At 46.0% G+C, this 19,073-nt stretch overlaps 1 protein-coding gene across 1 annotated transcript; it reads right to left on the bottom strand.

Annotated features, from left to right (window-relative positions):
- Positions 1-8,641: 8,641 nt before the first annotated feature.
- LOC114911667 (cytochrome P450 2C20-like) lies at positions 8,642-17,565 on the bottom strand. Its single transcript, XM_029255767.1, has 9 exons — positions 17,279-17,565; positions 16,303-16,465; positions 15,862-16,011; positions 15,442-15,602; positions 15,130-15,306; positions 14,827-14,968; positions 10,101-10,288; positions 9,706-9,847; positions 8,642-9,000 (listed from the first exon to the last, which is right to left on the bottom strand). The coding sequence occupies exons 1-9, from the start codon at positions 17,450-17,452 to the stop codon at positions 8,819-8,821; spliced, it is 1,479 nt and encodes a 492-aa protein (XP_029111600.1). The 5' UTR covers positions 17,453-17,565; the 3' UTR covers positions 8,642-8,818.
- Between the last annotated feature and the right edge of the window lie 1,508 nt (positions 17,566-19,073).

Here is a 19,073-nt window from a genome sequence, read left to right as displayed (position 1 = left end):
GCCTCGCACTTTGGACTTGTGGACTTATTACGTTGAGGAAAATCACTTCGCGCTTCTTTACAGAGTCGCTGATCAAGGAATTACTTTGGGCCGCGCAATGATCACTCGCAGCAAACTACTGCGGGAGGTGTTTCTTCACGCGGTGTTGTACGGGGCGTAAACACGGGGTTGTTTGTGGGGTTTACTGGAGCTTTTTCCCGATAGCTTGAATAACAACCGCCATTAATGGTACCCATTGCTGTTTTTATGTTAAAATCTTAAAAGGAAATAAAAAGTCCTTTCCATAGAGTTTTTACTTCAGTGTGAAAACAACCTTTCGTTTCGGGAAGCAAATTTTTCCATAGTGCAAAGTGTCCTCACCTACACTGGCCCAGATTCTGGACATCTGACAATCCTTCTGTATACTATACTGTCAGCACTTTATATATGCGTTACTGTACTTTAATTGTCAAATATACTTTTGCTTTAGTTAAAATGCAAGATATTGACTATTGGTCGCAGATTTAAAAATAACAATAGGTTTTTTTCAATTCACTTATGTTTTGAATTTGTGTTATTTATTTTTGTATGTATGCAACCCATATATATGAGGTTCCCTATGATGAGAACAGCTACAGTTGTGTTTTATGGGAGGACAGTAAAAATACCCAGCTGTGTATATGAGTAAATAATTGTAAGTAGGTTAGGACTGTAACTTGCTTTAGAGGAAAGTGCCAGGTGAATCAGTTTCACATGATACTGGAACATTAGAGATGTTTTCACACATACTGATCAGATGCATTTCTATTCATTTATTGATGCATCTTTATCTTCATTTTAATATCTTGAAAACTGAGCATTCTCTGCTCATACTTTGATAAAGACAGTGTCAAAGGCATTTGGTAAAAGTAGGCTTTTTTGTCCTAAAATTGTGTCAAAAGGCTGTTTATCAGCGTTCATGTCCCCCAGTCCCCTTCAATGGGCTTAATTCATTCTGTGAAACCACTTGGTAAGTGGAGGATCATTATTTATAACGGAAAAACAAAGCTACACCTAAGGATCGCTAAAATACCAAACTGAAGACACACACACACACACACACACACACACATTTTCAGAACCGCTTGTCCCATACAGGGTCGCAGGGAACCGGAGCCTAACCCAGCAACACAGGGAATAAGGCCAGAGGGGGAGGGGAAACACCCAGGACAGGACGCCAGTCCGTCACAAGGTACCCCAAGTGGGACTCAAACCCCAGACCCACCAGAGAGCAGGACTGCAGTCCAACCCACTGCACCACCGCGCCCCCAAACTAAAGACATTACAAGCAAAATCATTCTCACACTGCCACACTTGGTCATATTAGTGACAATAATTATTGCACAGTACGTACTTGCATTTACACTGCGTTTATTCATTTGGCAGAGCCTTTTCTCTGAGTGACAGACCTCCATTACTCTCTCGACATCACCACAAAGTCCTACTATTAGATCTTCTTGATTACTATGGTCGTTTACCTGTACTCTTTTTTTTCTCCTCTCAACTCTGTGCCGGGTGACCTGTGGCCTCTTGTACATATATTGCCACCTTCACTAGGGGAGAGTTGAATTGCATAACCAACTTACCAAAAAAGGAATCTTGCACAACTCATGTCTGTATACATAATTTCTACTATCTAACTGATTCCATTCCGTAAGTCATCACACACACACACACACACACACACACACACACACACACACACACACACATTTTCTGAACCACTTGTCCCATACATGGTCAGAGGGCACTGGAGCCTAACCAAGCAACACAGGCCAGAAGGCTGGTGGGGGAGGGGACACACCCAGGACGGGACGCCACTCCGTCACAAGGCATCCCAGGCGGGATTTGAACCCCAGACTCACGGGAGAACAGGACCCGGTTCAACCCACTGCACAACCGCACCACCATGCCCCCCCCCTCCCCCCAACCCATTATAAACTTCCATTTTTAAACATTTTACGCTCTATTTCTTGTACAATAAAACTTGCTTTCCTTTAAGAATAATTGAATAGTTGCCCCTTTAACATCTCCAGGACAGAAAGCACACAAAGATGAAAAAGATTAAGGGTACTGCCATTATGTACGTAACTACAGTATCACACACACACACATTTTCCAAACCGCTTGTCCCATTTGGGGTGGCGGGGAACCGGAGCCTAACCCGGCAACACAGGGCGTAAGGCCGGAGGAGGAGGGGACACACCCAGGACGGGACGCCAGTCCGTCGCAAGGCACCCCAAGCGGGAGTCGAACCCCACACCCACTGGAGAGTAGGACCCGGTCCAACCCACTGCACCACCGCACCCCCTAAACTAAAGACATTGCAAGCAAAATCATTCTCACACTGCCACACTTGGTCATATTAGTGACAATAATTATTGCACAGTACGTACTTGCATTTACATTGCGTCTATTCATTTGGCAGAGCCTTTTCTCTGAGTGACAGACCTCCATTACTCTCTCGACATCACCACAAAGTCCTACTATGAGATCTTCTTGATTACTATGGTTGTTTACCTGTACTCTTTTTTTTTTCCTCTCAACTCTGTGCTGGGTGACCTGTGGCCTCTTGTACATATATTGCCACCTTCACTAGGGGAGAGTTGAATTGCATAGCCAACCTACCAAAAAAGGAATCTTGCACAACTCATGTCTGTCTACATAATTCCTACTATCTAACTGATTCCATTCTGTAAGCCATTATAAACTTCCATTATTCAACATTTTATGCTCAATTTCTTGTACAATAAAACTTGCTTTCCTTTAAGAATAATTGAATAGTTGCCCCTTTAACATCTCCGGGACAGAAAGCACACAAAGATGAAAAAGATTAAGGGTACTGCTATTATGTACATAACTACAGTAACACACACACACACACACACACACACACATTTTCTGAACCACTTGTCCCATACATGGTCACAGGGAACTTGAGCCTAACCCAGCAACACAGGCCAGAAGGCTGGTGGGGGAGGGGACACACCCAGGATGGGACGCCAGCCCATCGCAAGGCACCCCAGGCGGGATTTGAACCCCAGACCCATGGGAAAGCATGACCCGGTTCAACCCACTGCACCATGCAGGGTAACTATGAGTGCTCATGATGCGCATTTTTGTTCTGAGGCAGCGTGTGGTGTAGGTGTCCTCGACTGCTGGTAGCTGTGTGCCGATGATTTCCTCAGCTGTTTTGACCACCCTCTGTAGGGCTTTTTTGTCCTGTATGGAGCAGCTGCCACCCCAGGATGTAATACACCCTGTGAAGACAGACTCCAAAGCACACCTGTAGAAAGTGGTGAGGACTGTATTGGACATCCTGGTTTTCTTCAGACCCCTGAGGAAGTGGAGGCGTCGATGGGCCTTTTTGATGGTCGATGCTGTGTGCTCAGTCCATGTGAGTTTGGCAGTGAGGGTGACCCCGAGGAATTTGAAGCTGTTGACCCTCACTACCATTTCCCCTCCTACGTAGATGGGTGCCTGAACCATATCCTGTTTCCTGAAGTCAATCACCAGCTCTTTAGTTTTACTGACATTGAGAGACAGGTTGTTGTCCCGGCACCACATTGCCTGAGCCTCACCTCCTCTCTGTAGGCCGTCTCATCGTTGTTAGTTATCAGACCCACAATGGTGGTATCGTCAGCAAACTTCATGATGGTGTTGGAGCTGTGACTGGCCACACAGTCATGTGTGAACAGGGAGTATAGCACTGGCCTCAGGACACTTTCCTGTGGAGTGCCAGTGTTGAGGATCAGTGGGGAGGAGGTATTACTGCCAATCCACATGCGCTGGGGTCTGTTGGTGAGGAAATCCAGGATCCAGTTGCACAGTGTGGCACTCAGCCCTAGTAGTTTCTGGATCAGCTTGGTTGGGATGACAGTGTTAAATACTGAGCTATAGCCTACAAACAATAGCCTTGCATAGCAGTTTTTATTATCCAGGTGAGACAGAATGGTGTGAAGTGTGTGTGTGATATTGCGTCTTCAGTGGATCTCTTGTGGCGGTAGGCAAACTGCAGTGGGTCCAGAATGTCTGGGATGGTGTCCTTAATGTGTCCCAGCACCAGTCTCTCAAAGCATTTCATTGCAATGGGGGTCAGTGCCACTGGGCGATAGTCATTAAGGCAGCTCACTTTGTTCTTCTTAGGAACGGGGATGATGGTGGTGTTTTTGAAACAAGTGGGTGAAGTTGAGCTTTTTAAGGAGGTGTTAAATATGTCCGTGAAGACAGTAGCCAGTTGCTCACTGCATGTTTTTAAAATTTGCCCTGAAATTCCATCTGGTCCAGCAGCTTTGCGGATGTTGACTCGGCTAAAAGTTCTTCTCACCTGTGCCACAGGGAAGGTGAGACCGGCGTTATCATGTCCTGTGGGGCGTGATCTGACTGCCCGAGGTGTGGATGCAGCAGGGAGCGGTACGCACCTTTGTGTGAAGTGTAGCAGTGGTCAAGGGTCTTTGAGCCTCTGGTGGGACAGGAGATGTGCTGATGGTACTTGGGGTACATGTTCCTGAAATCGACTTGGTTAAAGTCCCCAGAGATAATGAACAGTCCATCCGGATGCTTGTTCTCGTACTTAGTGACGACGTGGTACAGTTTGTTCAGAGCGCTGTGTGTGTTCCCTTGGGGTGGGATGTAAACTGCGGCCATGAGCACAGCCGAGAACTCCCTGGGCAGGTAGAACGGTCGGCATTTGATCAGACGGTATTCAAGGTCCGGAGTGCAGTTCTGTGCAGTCACTTCCACATTCATGCACCATGCATTGTTAATAAGAAAGCATACGCCCCCTCCTCTCTTTTTCCCCGATGAACCAGTCCGATCTGCGCGGTAGATTGAGAAGCCCTCGGGCTGGACCGCGTGGTCCGGTATGCTGGCGGCGAGCCACGTCTCTGTAAAGCGGAAAACACAGCAGTTCCGTAAATCTCTTCGGAATTTAAGTCGCCCTCTGAGATCATCCAGTTTCTTGTCCAGAGACTGAACGTTGGACAGGAAAATGCTGGGCATCGGAGGTCGTAGCCCACAGCGTTTCGCTCTCACCTGTACGCCGGCCCTGCGGCCCTGTTTCCGAGATTGCGTCTTCTGTGTGGGCTCAGGTGGGACGCGGTCATGATGCTGCTCGCGGCAGAGCAAAGGTAGCGAGTTCAGCTCTCTAACGCTAAGAATTGCGTCTAATCGCACTGTTTCACGTATTTGTAGAAGTGTTTGGTGGTCATAAGCAATAAGGTAATAAACTGGCTGGAAGAACAGTGACACAAACAAAATAATATACACTAAACTAACAAGTCTGCGAGGAGAAGCAATCAACACATCGCCTCACGCCGGCATCATGTTACATTTGACTCAAAGTCAAAGCTGTGGAAATTTGGTGTGTCAGCGGCCTGGCTGCAGGTGTGGTGTGCTCCTGCTGATCCCAGTCCTGAGAGGTCTCCAGCTGCGGTCAAGTCTGCTGTGTTGGTGGTGTGTGGGGTGGGAGAGATAGTGCCCAGGTAGCCCAGGGCAGAGGTAGCAGAAGCTCCACCCATCAGCAGGCATATTGCTCTCACTGCCTGGGCATCACTGCTGTTGCTGCAGCGAAGACAGTCAGGTGATCGTTGCGGGAGCCCCAGCGTTTCACTCCTCACTGGCCGCTGGGACATTTTAACTTCTCGGGGGGGGGGGGGGGAATGCTATCTGGGTCAAATCCCTGTCACGATCTATCAATCAAACTGGACAACTCACTCTTTTCCCACACCTCCTTGGCTAAGAGTCTGGGAGTAATCGACACGAGTCTGTCTTTCTCTCAGCACATCGAAGCCACAATCCGGTCCTGCAGACACATCCTGCATAATATTTGTAGGATCCCTCCTTACCTCGCAATTGACTCTGCCCAACTACTTGACCAGGCCATGGTGACTTCCCATCTGGACTACTGCATCTCTTGCCATGTTTCGTTTGTGGAGTGAGAGGACAGACCCAAGTGCAGAGCGAACAGGATGTTTATTAAGGAAAATCCAATAATCATTGTCACAGACAGGCACAGTTAGCTGAGGTGCAAACGTCGTACTGAGGGAGATCCAGGAGGCAAAGTCGATATTCAGGCAAAGGTCAAAGAGCACAGGAATCCAACTGGGTCAGGTGTGTGGTGTTTTACATCAAGAGCCAATCCTTGAGAGTTTTGTAAAAGAAAGGTTCCTGCTGGCCTGTAGGGTGTAAGTTGACAAAGGATAATTCTCACACACACACACACACATTCTCAGAACCGCTTGTCCCTTACAGGGTCACGGGGAACCAGAGCCTACCCGGCAACACAGGGCGTAAGGGACACACCCAGGACGGGGCGCCAATCCGTCGCAAGGCACCCCAAGCAGGACGCGAACCCCAGACCCACCGGAGAGTAGGACTACGGTCCAACCCACTGCGCCACCGCACCCTCCTCCACAAAGGATAATTGTCATTGGTTATTTCCTAAGAGAAGTGGGAACCGTTACTGGGGGCATTATATATAACGGGGGCTTTTTCGCGCGAACGCAGATGAGGTTCCGCGGTGTGAAGTGAGTTTGTGACACGAGTTACTGTTCTTAATAAACTCTTTATTTTGCACACTTCAAGTGTTCCAGTGCTTTGTTTCAGGGAAACCTCCAAAGAACGGTGTACCTTCCTTTTCGGACACAACAAGGTGGTTTTGGGGGACAAGGATGAGGGAGCAAGGAACACGGGGCAAGGAGCGAGGGAGCAGGAACGAGGAACAAAGACCAAGGGTAACCAGAATGGCGAGTCGTAGGAAGCTTGATGCACGAGGCAAACAAGGTTCCCCGTCAGTCTTGGTCCTGCCGCTGCCTTTTATGCTTCCGTCTCGACTGGTTCCCAGGTGTAGCTTGTTGCACCGGCAGCGTGGGCATGGCAGTTCTCTCCTCTGTGGCCTTCCTGCTACTGCCATCATACCTCTGCAGCTTTTAGAGAACGCTGCTGCACGAGTTGTGTTTGATTCGCCAAAGCGTTCCCATGTATCTCCTATTCTCATGTCTCTGCACTGGCTTCCTATAGCTGCCCAAATCAAATTCAAGACCCTGCTTATAGCCTACAAATGCATCAATAGAACTGCTCGGAGGCACGGAGGTTCTCGGTTCTGCCTCCGTTGTGGTGGAATGACCTTCCCCTCCCACTCAGAACTGCTGAAACTCTGTGTACATTCAAGAAGGGTCTGAAAACTCACTTTTTCTGGACCCATTTCGCCCAAGATCTCTCCAGCTCATGTACGGTGTAAATATTCATGCACCGTAACTTCATGAGCATCACCACATAGAGCCTTTATTCAGCCACTACTCCGGCACTTTTTTTGCTTGCTTGTGTATCTTATAATATTATTAAAAAAAAAAAATTTGTAGGAGGGTATCAGGATTTGGTGGGGGCACGGTGGCGCAGTGGGTTGGACCACGGTCCTGCTCTTCGGTGAGTCTGGGGTTCGAGTCCCACTTGGGGTGCCTTGCGACGGACTGGCGTCCCGTCCTGGGCGCGTCCCCTCCCCCTCCAGCCTTACGCCCTGTGTTGCCGGGTAGGCGCCGGCTCCCCGTGACCCCGTATAGGACAAGTGGTTCAGAAAGTGTGTGTGTGTGTATCAGGATTTGTCTATCTTGTGTTTTATGCACCTACTTGAACGATGAACCTCGGTGCAGCAAGTGGTAGGTGACAAACTAGGTTTACTTGAGAGTCACATGTCCGCAGCCATGTCTCTTTCTCTTAATGTAATGCATAAATTGTACTTTTGCTGAGATGTGCGTCACTTTGGACAAAAGCGTCTACTAAATGAATAAATGTAAAATGCAAATGTAAGTTGTGAATATAAACATTTCCTAGTACATTTGTCTGGGGGGTGCGGTGGTGCAGTGGTGCAACAGGTCAGAAAAGAGGTTATGCTCATTATTCCACCTTTTTTTCATTGGAAACTGGAAAGTACCAGACACTGAAAAATACCATGAGACAGATGGTCAGCATTTCATGTGAAACACTACATTCGCCTCATGCAATCCTGCAGTACATTGCAACTCATTCTCCTTTGTTTCGTTCTCCTGTGGTGCCTCATGTAAAAACAACACACCACTGTCTTGTATGAATGAAGCAGAACACTGAATAGTAGGTTGTGGACGTTCATTCAGGTTGCTTCATGCTGAAATAAACTAGTGTGCAGTCCATGTCATAACTTGTCTTGCACTGTGTTTTCAGCTCGAGGAACACCAAGACCTTGCGTTCTTTTAGCTTTTGATGAAAATAGAATAAAAGACAGTCTTTTTGTGAATTTTTCATTCATATCTTTATTTATTTTAACACAGCCTAACCTGTAAATAAAGCAAGGGATTAAGCTGCATGAAATGTTCATGACTCCTGGAAAGGGAAATAAAGTAATCAATCTGATCTTGAACCTCGATGACTAACTCATTCAATTACTGTTAACTGCTTGTCTAAAGGAAAGAAATGGTACATGTCAACATTCCGTCAACATTTTTTGAGACAAAAGTCAGAAACAATACATTTACATTAGCCGATGCTTTTCTCCAAAGCACTTACAATGTTAAAATACTTGCAATTATTTACCCATTTATACAGCTGGGTAATTTGACTGGAGCAATTTAGGGTATGTACCTTGCTCGAGGGTATTAATACCATTTTTTTAATACAAAAAGTTGACAGTCATTTTGATATATTTTTCTTGCCATAGATACAAGTAGTTGTATATGATTGTTGATCCCTTTGACAACTTGCTTCACTGATGCTTTGGTCTCTGTGTTAGCATGCAATATGATATGTTATCACACACTCCCTGTAGTGGTTAGCGAGGAGTGGCGATGAGCTGGTACTGGCGTGGCAAATTGCCAAAATTACTAAATTCAGGGGTAGGGTCCAGGCTGTCTGGTCCCCCAGGACAAGAGAAGGTGAAGCGCTGCAGTAAAGTGACGAGGAAAAGGAAGAGTTCCATTCTTGCTAGGGACTCCCCAGCACAGACCCGCTTACCTGGGATAAAACACAAAGGAGAACTGAACAAAGAAAAGCACTTCAAATTAGATTAAGCAGCGTCATGTACAGCTGACACAGTTGACAAATGTTGACATGTTACAGAGCAAATTCTTTTTTACTACCATAAAACACATGAGGTTAGGTCAGACCAGTCCTTTCATGAAAACACAGCACAGGCATTGGTTTCAATGAAATCAATTCTATCAGAGAGGATGTTCACTAAAGAATAAAACACTCAATTTGCTGTTTTTACAAATGCTGTCTTTATGTAAGTAGGGTAAGCGCAATCAAGTCAAATTTTACTCATGGTGACCACTGCCATGGTTTTCATGGTAAGAGAGGGTACAGAAATGGTTAATCATTGCCTTCTTTCACCAAAGTCTTTGAACTGTGGGAGGAAAACAACACAAACAGGGCAAGAATATACAAACTCCACACAGATTACACAGGACTGAATCCCAGATCCAGAATCACAGTGGGGTAGCAAAGTAAAGCACAAGCATTAACTGCTACCCACTGTGCCATTTGCTTTGCTCCTACGACTCATGTTTCTCATCCAAACACAGTCACAGAGGAAAGCTGGAGAAAATCATCCAGCTGATCGCTATGAGCCAAATTTGAGCCACCAGCCCTTGCCCTCCTCTGAAATATCTATAGCATAGACTGGCATTTGGAATAGGTAAAGTTGAGGACATGACCTACCTCCAGAGAAGGCCATGAAAGCAGAGTTCTTCTTGAAGTTCCCATTGTGATCCAAGAAGTGTCCTGGCTTAAAAGTCAAAGGAGACTCCCACTGCGTTTCATCCCTCAACACAGAGTGCAAAAATGGAAGGATAAATGTTCCCTGTTGGACAAAAAAAAAACAGCTTCAGGTGATCTTTGCTGTAATATACTGTCATGAGAAATTATTTTAAGATGGAATGCTGCTGGACTAACTTAGTATTTACATTTTTAATGCTTTTGATGTAGTTCAGGTGAAGAAAAACCACAAGTGTAGACCAGAAGAATCACTTTCATGACACAAAAGAATTTGCTTGCCAGTGAGTATATGGATTACAATAAAATGGAGGAATAAAACAGATTAATGCATCTAGTACCTTGGGAATGGTGTAGCCCCTGAAAGAAATGTCATGAGAAGCATAATGAGGAACGCTGAATGGGATCAAATCCAAGTAACGCTGCACCTCATGGATCACAGCATCTGTAAAATGGAGGGACTTTCTATCCTCCATTGTTGGTTGACGATCTTTTCCAATTACTGTGTCAATCTCAAGATGGACCTTCTCTGTAAATTTAGGACATCAAATAAAAAAATTAGCAATGCCATTTAAAAGCATATCAAGGCTGAAAAACAGTGTTGACAACAGGGCTTGAAATCATAATGCACAGACTGGGTTAACTGAAGACTGGAGATGCGTTCATTGTTAAACTGAAAGCTCACTTGAAAAACCACCTAGTCATAATATTAGAAATACTATTGCAAGTGTGTATGTTAATGGAATGACTCAGATCATTTTATAAAATTTTAAAAAGAATACAGTATGGTCTTAAGATCATATAGTTGGTTGATCAAGACCTGTAAAAAGTTGGGAGCAGTTCTATTGATGCATCTGTAGACAATAACCAGGGTCTTGAATTTGATTTGGGCAGCTTTAGGAAGCCAGTGCAGAGAAATTAGTAGAGGAGATACATGAGAACGCTTCGACAAGTCAAACACAACTCATGCAGTAGCATTCTGTGTCAGCTGCAGAGGTCTTAAGGCAGTAGCAGAAAGGCCACACAAGGGAGAGTTGCGCTAGTCCAGACGGGAAGTCACCATGGCCTGGACAAGTAGTTGAGCAGAGTCAACCGCGAGGTCGGGACGGATCCTACGAATATTATGCAGGATGTATCTGCAGGACTGGGTTGTGGCTTTGATGTGCTGAGAGAAAGATAGACTCGCGTCAATCGTTACTCCCAGACTCTTAGCCAAGGAGGTGTCCGACAGGCAGGCAGGCAGGCAGCAATGCGTACGGAGATGTCTGATGCCCCAGGTGGAAAGGAGAGGAAGAGCTGAGTATCATCAGCATAGCAGTGGTATTTGAATCCATGGGAGGCTATGACCGGGCCAAGGGAGGAGGTGTAGATCGAGAACAGAAGAGAACCCAATACCGACCCCTGCGAGACACCAGTTAAGAGAGGCAGAGGAGAAGAATGAGAGCTCCGCCAGACCACTTCATAGGATGTGTCAGGACTCAAACCATCTTTGTGCCACACCTTTGATCCCAAGCTGGTTAAGAGAGAAGAGTAGAATCCAGTGGTTGACTGTGTCAAATGCCGCAGACAGATCGAGGAGGATGAGGACCGAGGAGAGGGAAGCGGCTCTAGTGGCTTGGAAAGCATCAGACACCACCAGAAGGGCCATCTCAGTGGAGTGACCAACTTTGAAACCAGACTGATAACCATCAAGGAGATGGTGCTGGGAGAGGAAACCAGACAGTTGATCACAGGCCTCCCGCTCTAGGGTTTTAGACAGGAAGGAGAGGAGAGAGAGAGACTGGTGTGCAATTTTCAAACAGACTGAGATCCAGGGAGGGTTTTTGTAACGGAGGTGAAATTAGAGCAGTTTTGAAGACAGCTTGGAAATAGCCAGAGGAGAGTGAGGAGTTGATGATCTTAGAGATGAAGGTGGAGAGTTGCGGGGAAGGAGTGATGATGGGCTCGGGTCAAGCGAACAGGTGGTGGCTGTGCGCAGTATCGTGAGGTCAGAGATTTCTGATTCGGAGAGCAGCTTGAATTCGGAAAGGATAGCTTCGCAGGGAGGTCTGGCATGAACCGGGCAGAGTGATGCTGAGAACTTGTCAGTGGTGTCAGTGCCTCGGAACAACAAAGCAAAGTCGTCAGCAATGAGAGAAGAGGGAGGAGGAGGTGGCAGGGGACGCAGAAGGGATGAGAAGGTCGCAAAGAGTCTGTGTGGTTTTTTTTAGATTCAGGCTGTATTTTGTTGTGGAAGAAGGAGGTTTTAGCCGAAGAGACAGCAGATTGAAAAGCAGCTAAGCGTGACTGGTAGGCAATCAGGTCTGATGGAGTTTTGGATTTACACCATCTTTGCCCTGCAGCCCGCAGTTTGGTCCTGTTAGCACATTACGTATCAGGCAGCCATGGGGTAGCAATGCGGCATGCTGGTCTAGAAGACAGAGGACAGAGAGAATCAAGGGAGGAGGATAGGGCAGAGAGGAAAGTGTTAGCGGCATCATCTTTAGAGAGATTCGAGAACTGTGCAGCAGAAGGGAGAGCGGCCAGAGTAGCAGAGGCAAAGCTAGAAGGTGAGAGAGATTTTAAGTTGCGGCGAAAGGTGACCAAGGGAGCAGAAAGAGGTGAAGAGTTAGTGGTGAGGCAGGGTTGAAAAGAAATGAAGAAGTGGTCAGAGACATGCAGCGGAGTGACAGAGAGCGCAGGAAGACCACAGTTGCGGGAAAACACAAGGTCAAGACAGTTGCCCGCTTTGTGAGTAGCAGGGGACTGGGACAGGGAGAGATCAAAGGACTGTAGGAGCAATAGAGGGTCGCTTGCATGAATGTCATCAACATGCAGGTTGAAGTCACCCAGGAGAATCAACGGAGTGTTGTCCCCTAGCACAGAGCTCGACAAGATGTCGAGGTCATCCAAGAAGCAGCCGAGAGAGCCAGGAGAGCAATAAATAACAACCACAACAAGAGTGACTGGGGCAGTGGTAGAGATAGCATGCCATTCAAATGAGAAGAGATCATGCAAGTGAAGAGGAAGAATAGAGTATTCCCACCAGGGAGAGATGAGCAGGCCTGTGCCTCCACCTCTGCTGGAGGAACGAGGGCTGTGAGAGAAGGGCTAGTTAGTGGAGAGTGCTGCAGGTGTGGCTGAGTTGTCTTGGGTGATCCAGGTTTCAGTTAGGGCCAGGAGGTCCAGTGAGAGATGGGAGGCGTAGGTTGGTATGAAGTCAGCCTTTCTCACAGCGGACTGGCAGTTCCAGAGTCCCATGGAGAAAGTAAAGCAAGATGGAAGGTTTGACAGGCGAGGATAGACCAGGTTACTGTAGCAGCAAGAGCGTCCAGGTCTTCGGCAGTGGCGAAGTCGCATGGCTCGCTTACCATAGAAGACTTTGATGGTCGACATGTTGGGCGCATGATCCCTTGCGGGCAACTGTAGCGGTGGCCTTCCTTGGTGGAAGGACTCCCACAGGTAGACTCCCTTGTCTTTGCACCCTGAGTCTTCGCACCAATAGTGGCTATGGATCACCAGCCACTATTTAAACCGGGCTACCGCCAATCGGCAGAGATTCCTAATCGAAACCGAAGCTACTCTAAGAATGGCGACCAACACAAACAACCAAACAGGCGCGATTAATCGAACCACCGAGTCACGCCCACTCCCTGCTACGGGACATACAAATGATCCGGAGAACGTTCGCCCAACAAACGAAATCGAAATTAAATTACAATTGCTATTATAATGTGTTAAGAATTGTATCGAAAACCGTAGGCTTCCGCGGTTAGAGTAAACTGACTGGAGGTTTTGTTCTTCTGGATTACACCGCGTATGGGACATTGGTTCCGACGTTTCGCTTCTCTTGCTGGAAGCATCGTCAGGGTGTGACCGCATCTTGTGGAGGTTAAATGTGAAGTGGCGTGTTTTTTTACTGCACATGAACTCAAGACACACCAACATCCAGTTCACGATGGAGAAAGAGGAGAAGGGCAACCTCCCCTTCCTAGACGTTCTGGTGACGAGAAGGAGTAATGGCAGCCTCAGCCACAAGGTTTATCGTAAACCGAATCATACAAACCGGTACCTCCACGCAGCCTCCCACCACCACCCAGCTCAGAAGAACGCAGTCGTGAACACCTTGATCGCAAGAGGCACCCAATTGAGCAATGAAGGTTCCCGGAAGGAAGCACTCTCAGCGAACGGTTATGAGTGCAATCAGATCATAAACATCATTCGCCGGCACGAAAACCAAAAAACTTCAGATAATACGAAACATACAACGACCGAACCAGCCAGAATTGCCTACCTCTCATACATAAAAGGCACCACCGACAAAATAAGTAAACTACTCATAAAGCACGGCATGAAAACTACTTTCACCACCGGTTCCACTACAAAAAGACTACTCGGCACAGTTGAAGATAACCTGCCATTGAAGACCAGCAGCTGTGTAAAAACATACATCGGGCAGACAGGTCGACTTATCTCTATACGTCTCCAAGGACACATAAGAGCCACGAGGAACAATAACATCGACTCAGCAGTGGCCGAACATTCACTGCAGACCAGGCACGAGATCCGCTTTGAGGAGACTACAGTGCTCGCACCTGCTCCCGGGTACAGGAGCCACATAATGAGGGAGGCAATCGAGATAGAGAAGCACCCCGACAATTTCAGTCGGGAAGAGGGCTTCAAACTTTCAAGTGCCTGGACACCACTCATCTCACGTCTTCGCGCCGGTCCGACAACAACCCGACCGCCTCTCATTAAAACTTGGCTCAGCGAGCCGCCCTGTAATATGAAGGAAACAGCGCAAAGGGAAAACACAGTGGGGGCACCACCTATTAGGACCACTCGCTATGACCACCGACCCCATTCCCGTCCATAAATACACCCACCCTCGTCAAACATGCCATCTCACATTTAACCTCCACAAGATGTGGTCACATCCTGACGATGCTTCCAGCAAGAGAAGCGAAACGTCGGAACCAATCTCTCATATGCGGTTTAATCTGTTAAGAATTCTGTTAACAAATTGGGGTCAAAGTTCATGTTGTGACTTCTATGACAATTCTCATCCTGAATTAAGAGATGCATTACCTTGTATTTCTGGGTATTTGATGAGCATCATCACGGCGTATCTGAGGGTTGTGCTGGTAGTCTCAGTTCCAGCCGCGAAAAGGTTGAGGACAGTTGCTACCATGTTGTCATAATGGAATTCAGTAGATGGACTATCCTTCTCCTGAAAAGTGAAATACAGTTAGGACCATTACTGCAGACAGCACCATGATGATGGATAGGATGTAGTAACACAACCCATTTTCTCTGACTCAAGTGTGGTACCATATACAAGGCTCTTTGTTACACCAAAAGATGAACATCACAAAGTCTAATTCTCTATACCTGCTTGAGTTTAACAAGGAAGCAGTCAATGAAGTCTCGGGGTGAATGAGGGCTCAGGGTCTCTTCATGTTCATGGATTTTATCGTTGATGAAAGCCTTAAGCTCATCTACTCCAGCAAAAATTTTATGGTGATGCCCAGGCAGGTGGTTCATCAGTCTGGGAAAGGTATTGTACAGCTGTGGTTGGAAGGTAAGACATTGGAAATGTTACTGAAAAGTGTAATGCAGCACCACATAAATATAATGTATGCATAGCAGACAAACAGATGAAAAGACAGATTGGAAAGATTTTTTATCTTCTTTTATTCATACCGAACCCAAGGGACTGCTGCCAAAACGTAGTGTTGCATTGAGAATTTGGAGAAAGCGCAGGAATCTGTTGTCCTGGTACTCAAATCGTTGGCCAAAGACGAGGGAGCAGATCACATTGGACACAGCTCGACCCAAGATGTAGGTGGGGTCACAAGGAGATGCTGGTGGTTGTGTTGGAGTGAGAGGAGAATACATATTGCAACACTGGAACTCACCATGAAAAACTAAACCCTGAACTGCACAACACAATCTACTTCTCTAATGTAATGTTTTCAACTTTTCTTCAATTAAACAATGTAACTACCAGTTTGTTCTAACTCTGGTTTGCTCCTTCATATTTGTACCTCCTTCTAGACTCACAGAACATCAATCCACCTCCTCCTAGAAACGCAGAGAGCTAACCCCTCACATCATACTCACAGTCTGTATTGGACAAGCTGTCAATCAAGTATTTGCTCTCCTCTAGAATCCACTCCTCCATGGTCTTGCGTCCCATACCGAAGTCCCTGAGTGTGCTCAATGTGAATCGTCTCAGCTGCCGCCAGCGTTCTCCATTACTGGCAATTAAACCTATTGGAGTCAAGAAACAGAAGGAATGTACTGTAAGATGAAAACAAAAAGGCTTACAGTTTAATCTAGCAATTCCATCACTATTATTCATCACCATTATTAATAATCATCATTTAGCTGATCCAAGGCAACTTGCAATGTTAAGTTTGTGTACTAAGCTACTTACAATGACTTGTCAGTCTATAGAGTAGCATAATTTTTACTGGAGGAATTCAGGGTAAGTATCCTGTTCAAGGGTTTTACAGGAGTATACATTAAAAGTTTAAATATGTAAATGTGAACACTTCTTACCATAGCCTCTCACAATTTTATACAGGGCTGGAGCTACAGCTCGGTCAGAGAAATCATCCGACTGGTCACACAAGGCCTCCTTCACCGTTTTATAACCCACCAAAATCACAGCTCGTTGAGGTCCGATGTACACAGTGACCACTGGGCCATATATCTTACTGAACTGAAGAGAAAGGGGTTATACACAGGTGCAGACCAGAATGAACAACAGCACAGAAAGAACAATGACTTTTACACAGAAGAACACGCACAATCAGCTGATCGACTAATATTCCACTAACTCAGGATATTGGTTACATACATTTATATTTACAGAACATTTATTCATTTAGCAAATACTTTCCTCCGAAGTGACCTACAACCCGAAGGAAACAACAGTGCACTTCACAGCAGACTGAGGTTTAGATGCGGACATGCGATTGTTGAAGCACAGCCCAGATTCTATCCAATGCCAACATTTTTTCCTGGCACATGTTACACATGCTGCTGCCTACAGATCTGATAGGAAATACAAAGCTGATCATGACAGATGATGTGATGCAAGTGTATACAGCAGTTAGGAGATCAGGTAAGAAGTGGGTCTGAAAGATAGGTTCTTAGTCCCTCCTTGAATGTACAAAATATGAAAGCATACAACAAACTTGCACTGAAACACACAGCGCAAGTTGCGCAATATCGAACAAGTAAGCAAATCATTCTTGAAAACTGAGGACAACAATGTAAAACTTGATAAAAGAAACTGTTAATCATAATGTGTGGGATATGCACCACTGTCCACAAATAATACTTTTTGTTCTTTTGTTGGTACTAAGGAAACAGGTTAATGACACTGGGAGCATTTGGGTAATTTATAGTTAAACAATAGACCAGATGGAACCCCAGAGTGCGACAGGAGCTTGGAGTACTCAAGATCTTCCAGAAATGAAACCTGCATTAACCTGAATTAACTACTCAGAGGCCACTCTGCATGTCTCACCTTAACGAAGCTCTTGATAGGAGCTCTCTTTTCCATCTGCAACAAGTTCCCCAGAAGGGGTAAAGGTTTTGGACCTGGGGGCAGACGAACATTTCTTCTCCCTCCTCTCCAGCTGAAATAGAGCAGCAGAACCGAAACAAGTCCTGCTAGGACCAGTGTGCTGGAGATCTCCATTGCACCTCTCTACACCAGCATGGACAGACAGACGTCTTGCTTACTGCCTCTCTGTCTCTTCCAAAAGCCCTTCTCTCTTCAGCCCTCTGTCTTCTCCACTGTTTATGTGTCTCTGCCTGCAGAGAAGGGAGGAGATTTCAGGGGTGAGTCACGTGACTCCTCATATGTAACTTGTGCTGTGTAAACACGGCAATTACTGCAGTAACACCAAAGTTTCTCAAATTCACAATAACTCATAACTGTTCACCGTATAAAAATCACATTTTTCCCTTTCTTCACATGTGAAATATTGCAGCTTTTTGCCTTTGTTTTAACGTATTGTTGTATGTATGTGCTGTTTTCATCTCGTGACGTGATAACATAAACAAAAAATAATTATGCCAATTTTTCTTAGAGAATTTCCTTCTCAAGAGGAGTTATTTTAAAAGTATGCTTTTTCCGTTACCCTCGTTATGAATGTCGAAATGTTGACCTTTTAAATTTTTCTTCACATTTTTGAAATGAAAGTTGTGCATGTTTTACTAAATCATGTTACTAAATCGCAACCCAGTTGTCGTCCTTACCGTTTTTTTTTGTAATTTTGATTTTGCACTTCCCATCTTATGTAAATCTTGGTTTCCCTCCAAAAATAGCTGTCATGTAGACCGGAACTTATTGCTGCGCACTTTGGACTTGTGGACTTGTCACGTTGAGGAAAATCAGTTCGTGCGTCTTTCTGGAGTCGCTGATCAAGGAACTACTTTGGGCCGCGCAATGATCGCTCGCAGCAAACTACTGCGGGAGGTATTTCTTCGCGTAGTAGTGCTGTACGAGGTGTAAACACGGGGGTGTTTGTGGGGTTTATTGGAGCTTTTTCATGTCCCCCAGTCCCCTTCAATGGGCTTATTTCTAATGGAGAAACAAAGGTACACCCAAGAATCGCTAAAACGTCAAACTAAAGACTTTACAAGCAAAATCATTCTCACACTGCCGCACTTGGTCATATTAGTGACAATAATTATTGCACAGTACGTACTTGCATTTACATTGCGTCTATTCATTTGGCAGAGCCTTTTCTCTGAGTGACAGACCTCCATTACTCTCTCGACATCACCACAAAGTCCTACTATTAGATCTTCTTGATTACTATGGTCGTTTACCTGTACTCTTTTTTTTTTCCTCTCAACTCTGTGCCGGGTGACCTGTGGCCTCTTGTACATATAGTGCCACCTTCACTAGGGGAGAGTTGAATTGCATAGCCAACCTACCAAAAAAGGAATCTTGCGCAACTCATGTCTGTATACATAAATCCTACTATCTAACTGATTCCATTCCATAAGCCATCACACAGACACACACACACTATCTGAACCACTTGTCCCATACATGGTCAGAGGGCACTGGAGCCTAACCAAGCAACACAGGCCAGAAGGCTTGTGGGGGAGGGGACACACCCAGGACGGGACGCCACTCCGTCGCAAGGCATCCCAGGCGGGATTTGAACCCCAGACTCATGGGAGAACAGGACCCGGTTCAACCCACCGCACAACCGCACCACCATGCCCCCCCCCTCCCCCCAACCCATTATAAACTTCCATTATTAAACATTTTACGCTCTATTTCTTGTACAATAAAACTTGCT

The sequence above is a fragment of the Scleropages formosus genome, chromosome 10 (assembly GCF_900964775.1).
Source record: "Scleropages formosus chromosome 10, fSclFor1.1, whole genome shotgun sequence".
In the NCBI taxonomy this organism is placed as follows: Eukaryota; Metazoa; Chordata; class Actinopteri; order Osteoglossiformes; family Osteoglossidae; genus Scleropages; species Scleropages formosus.
This window is presented reverse-complemented; position numbering and strand designations above follow the sequence as displayed.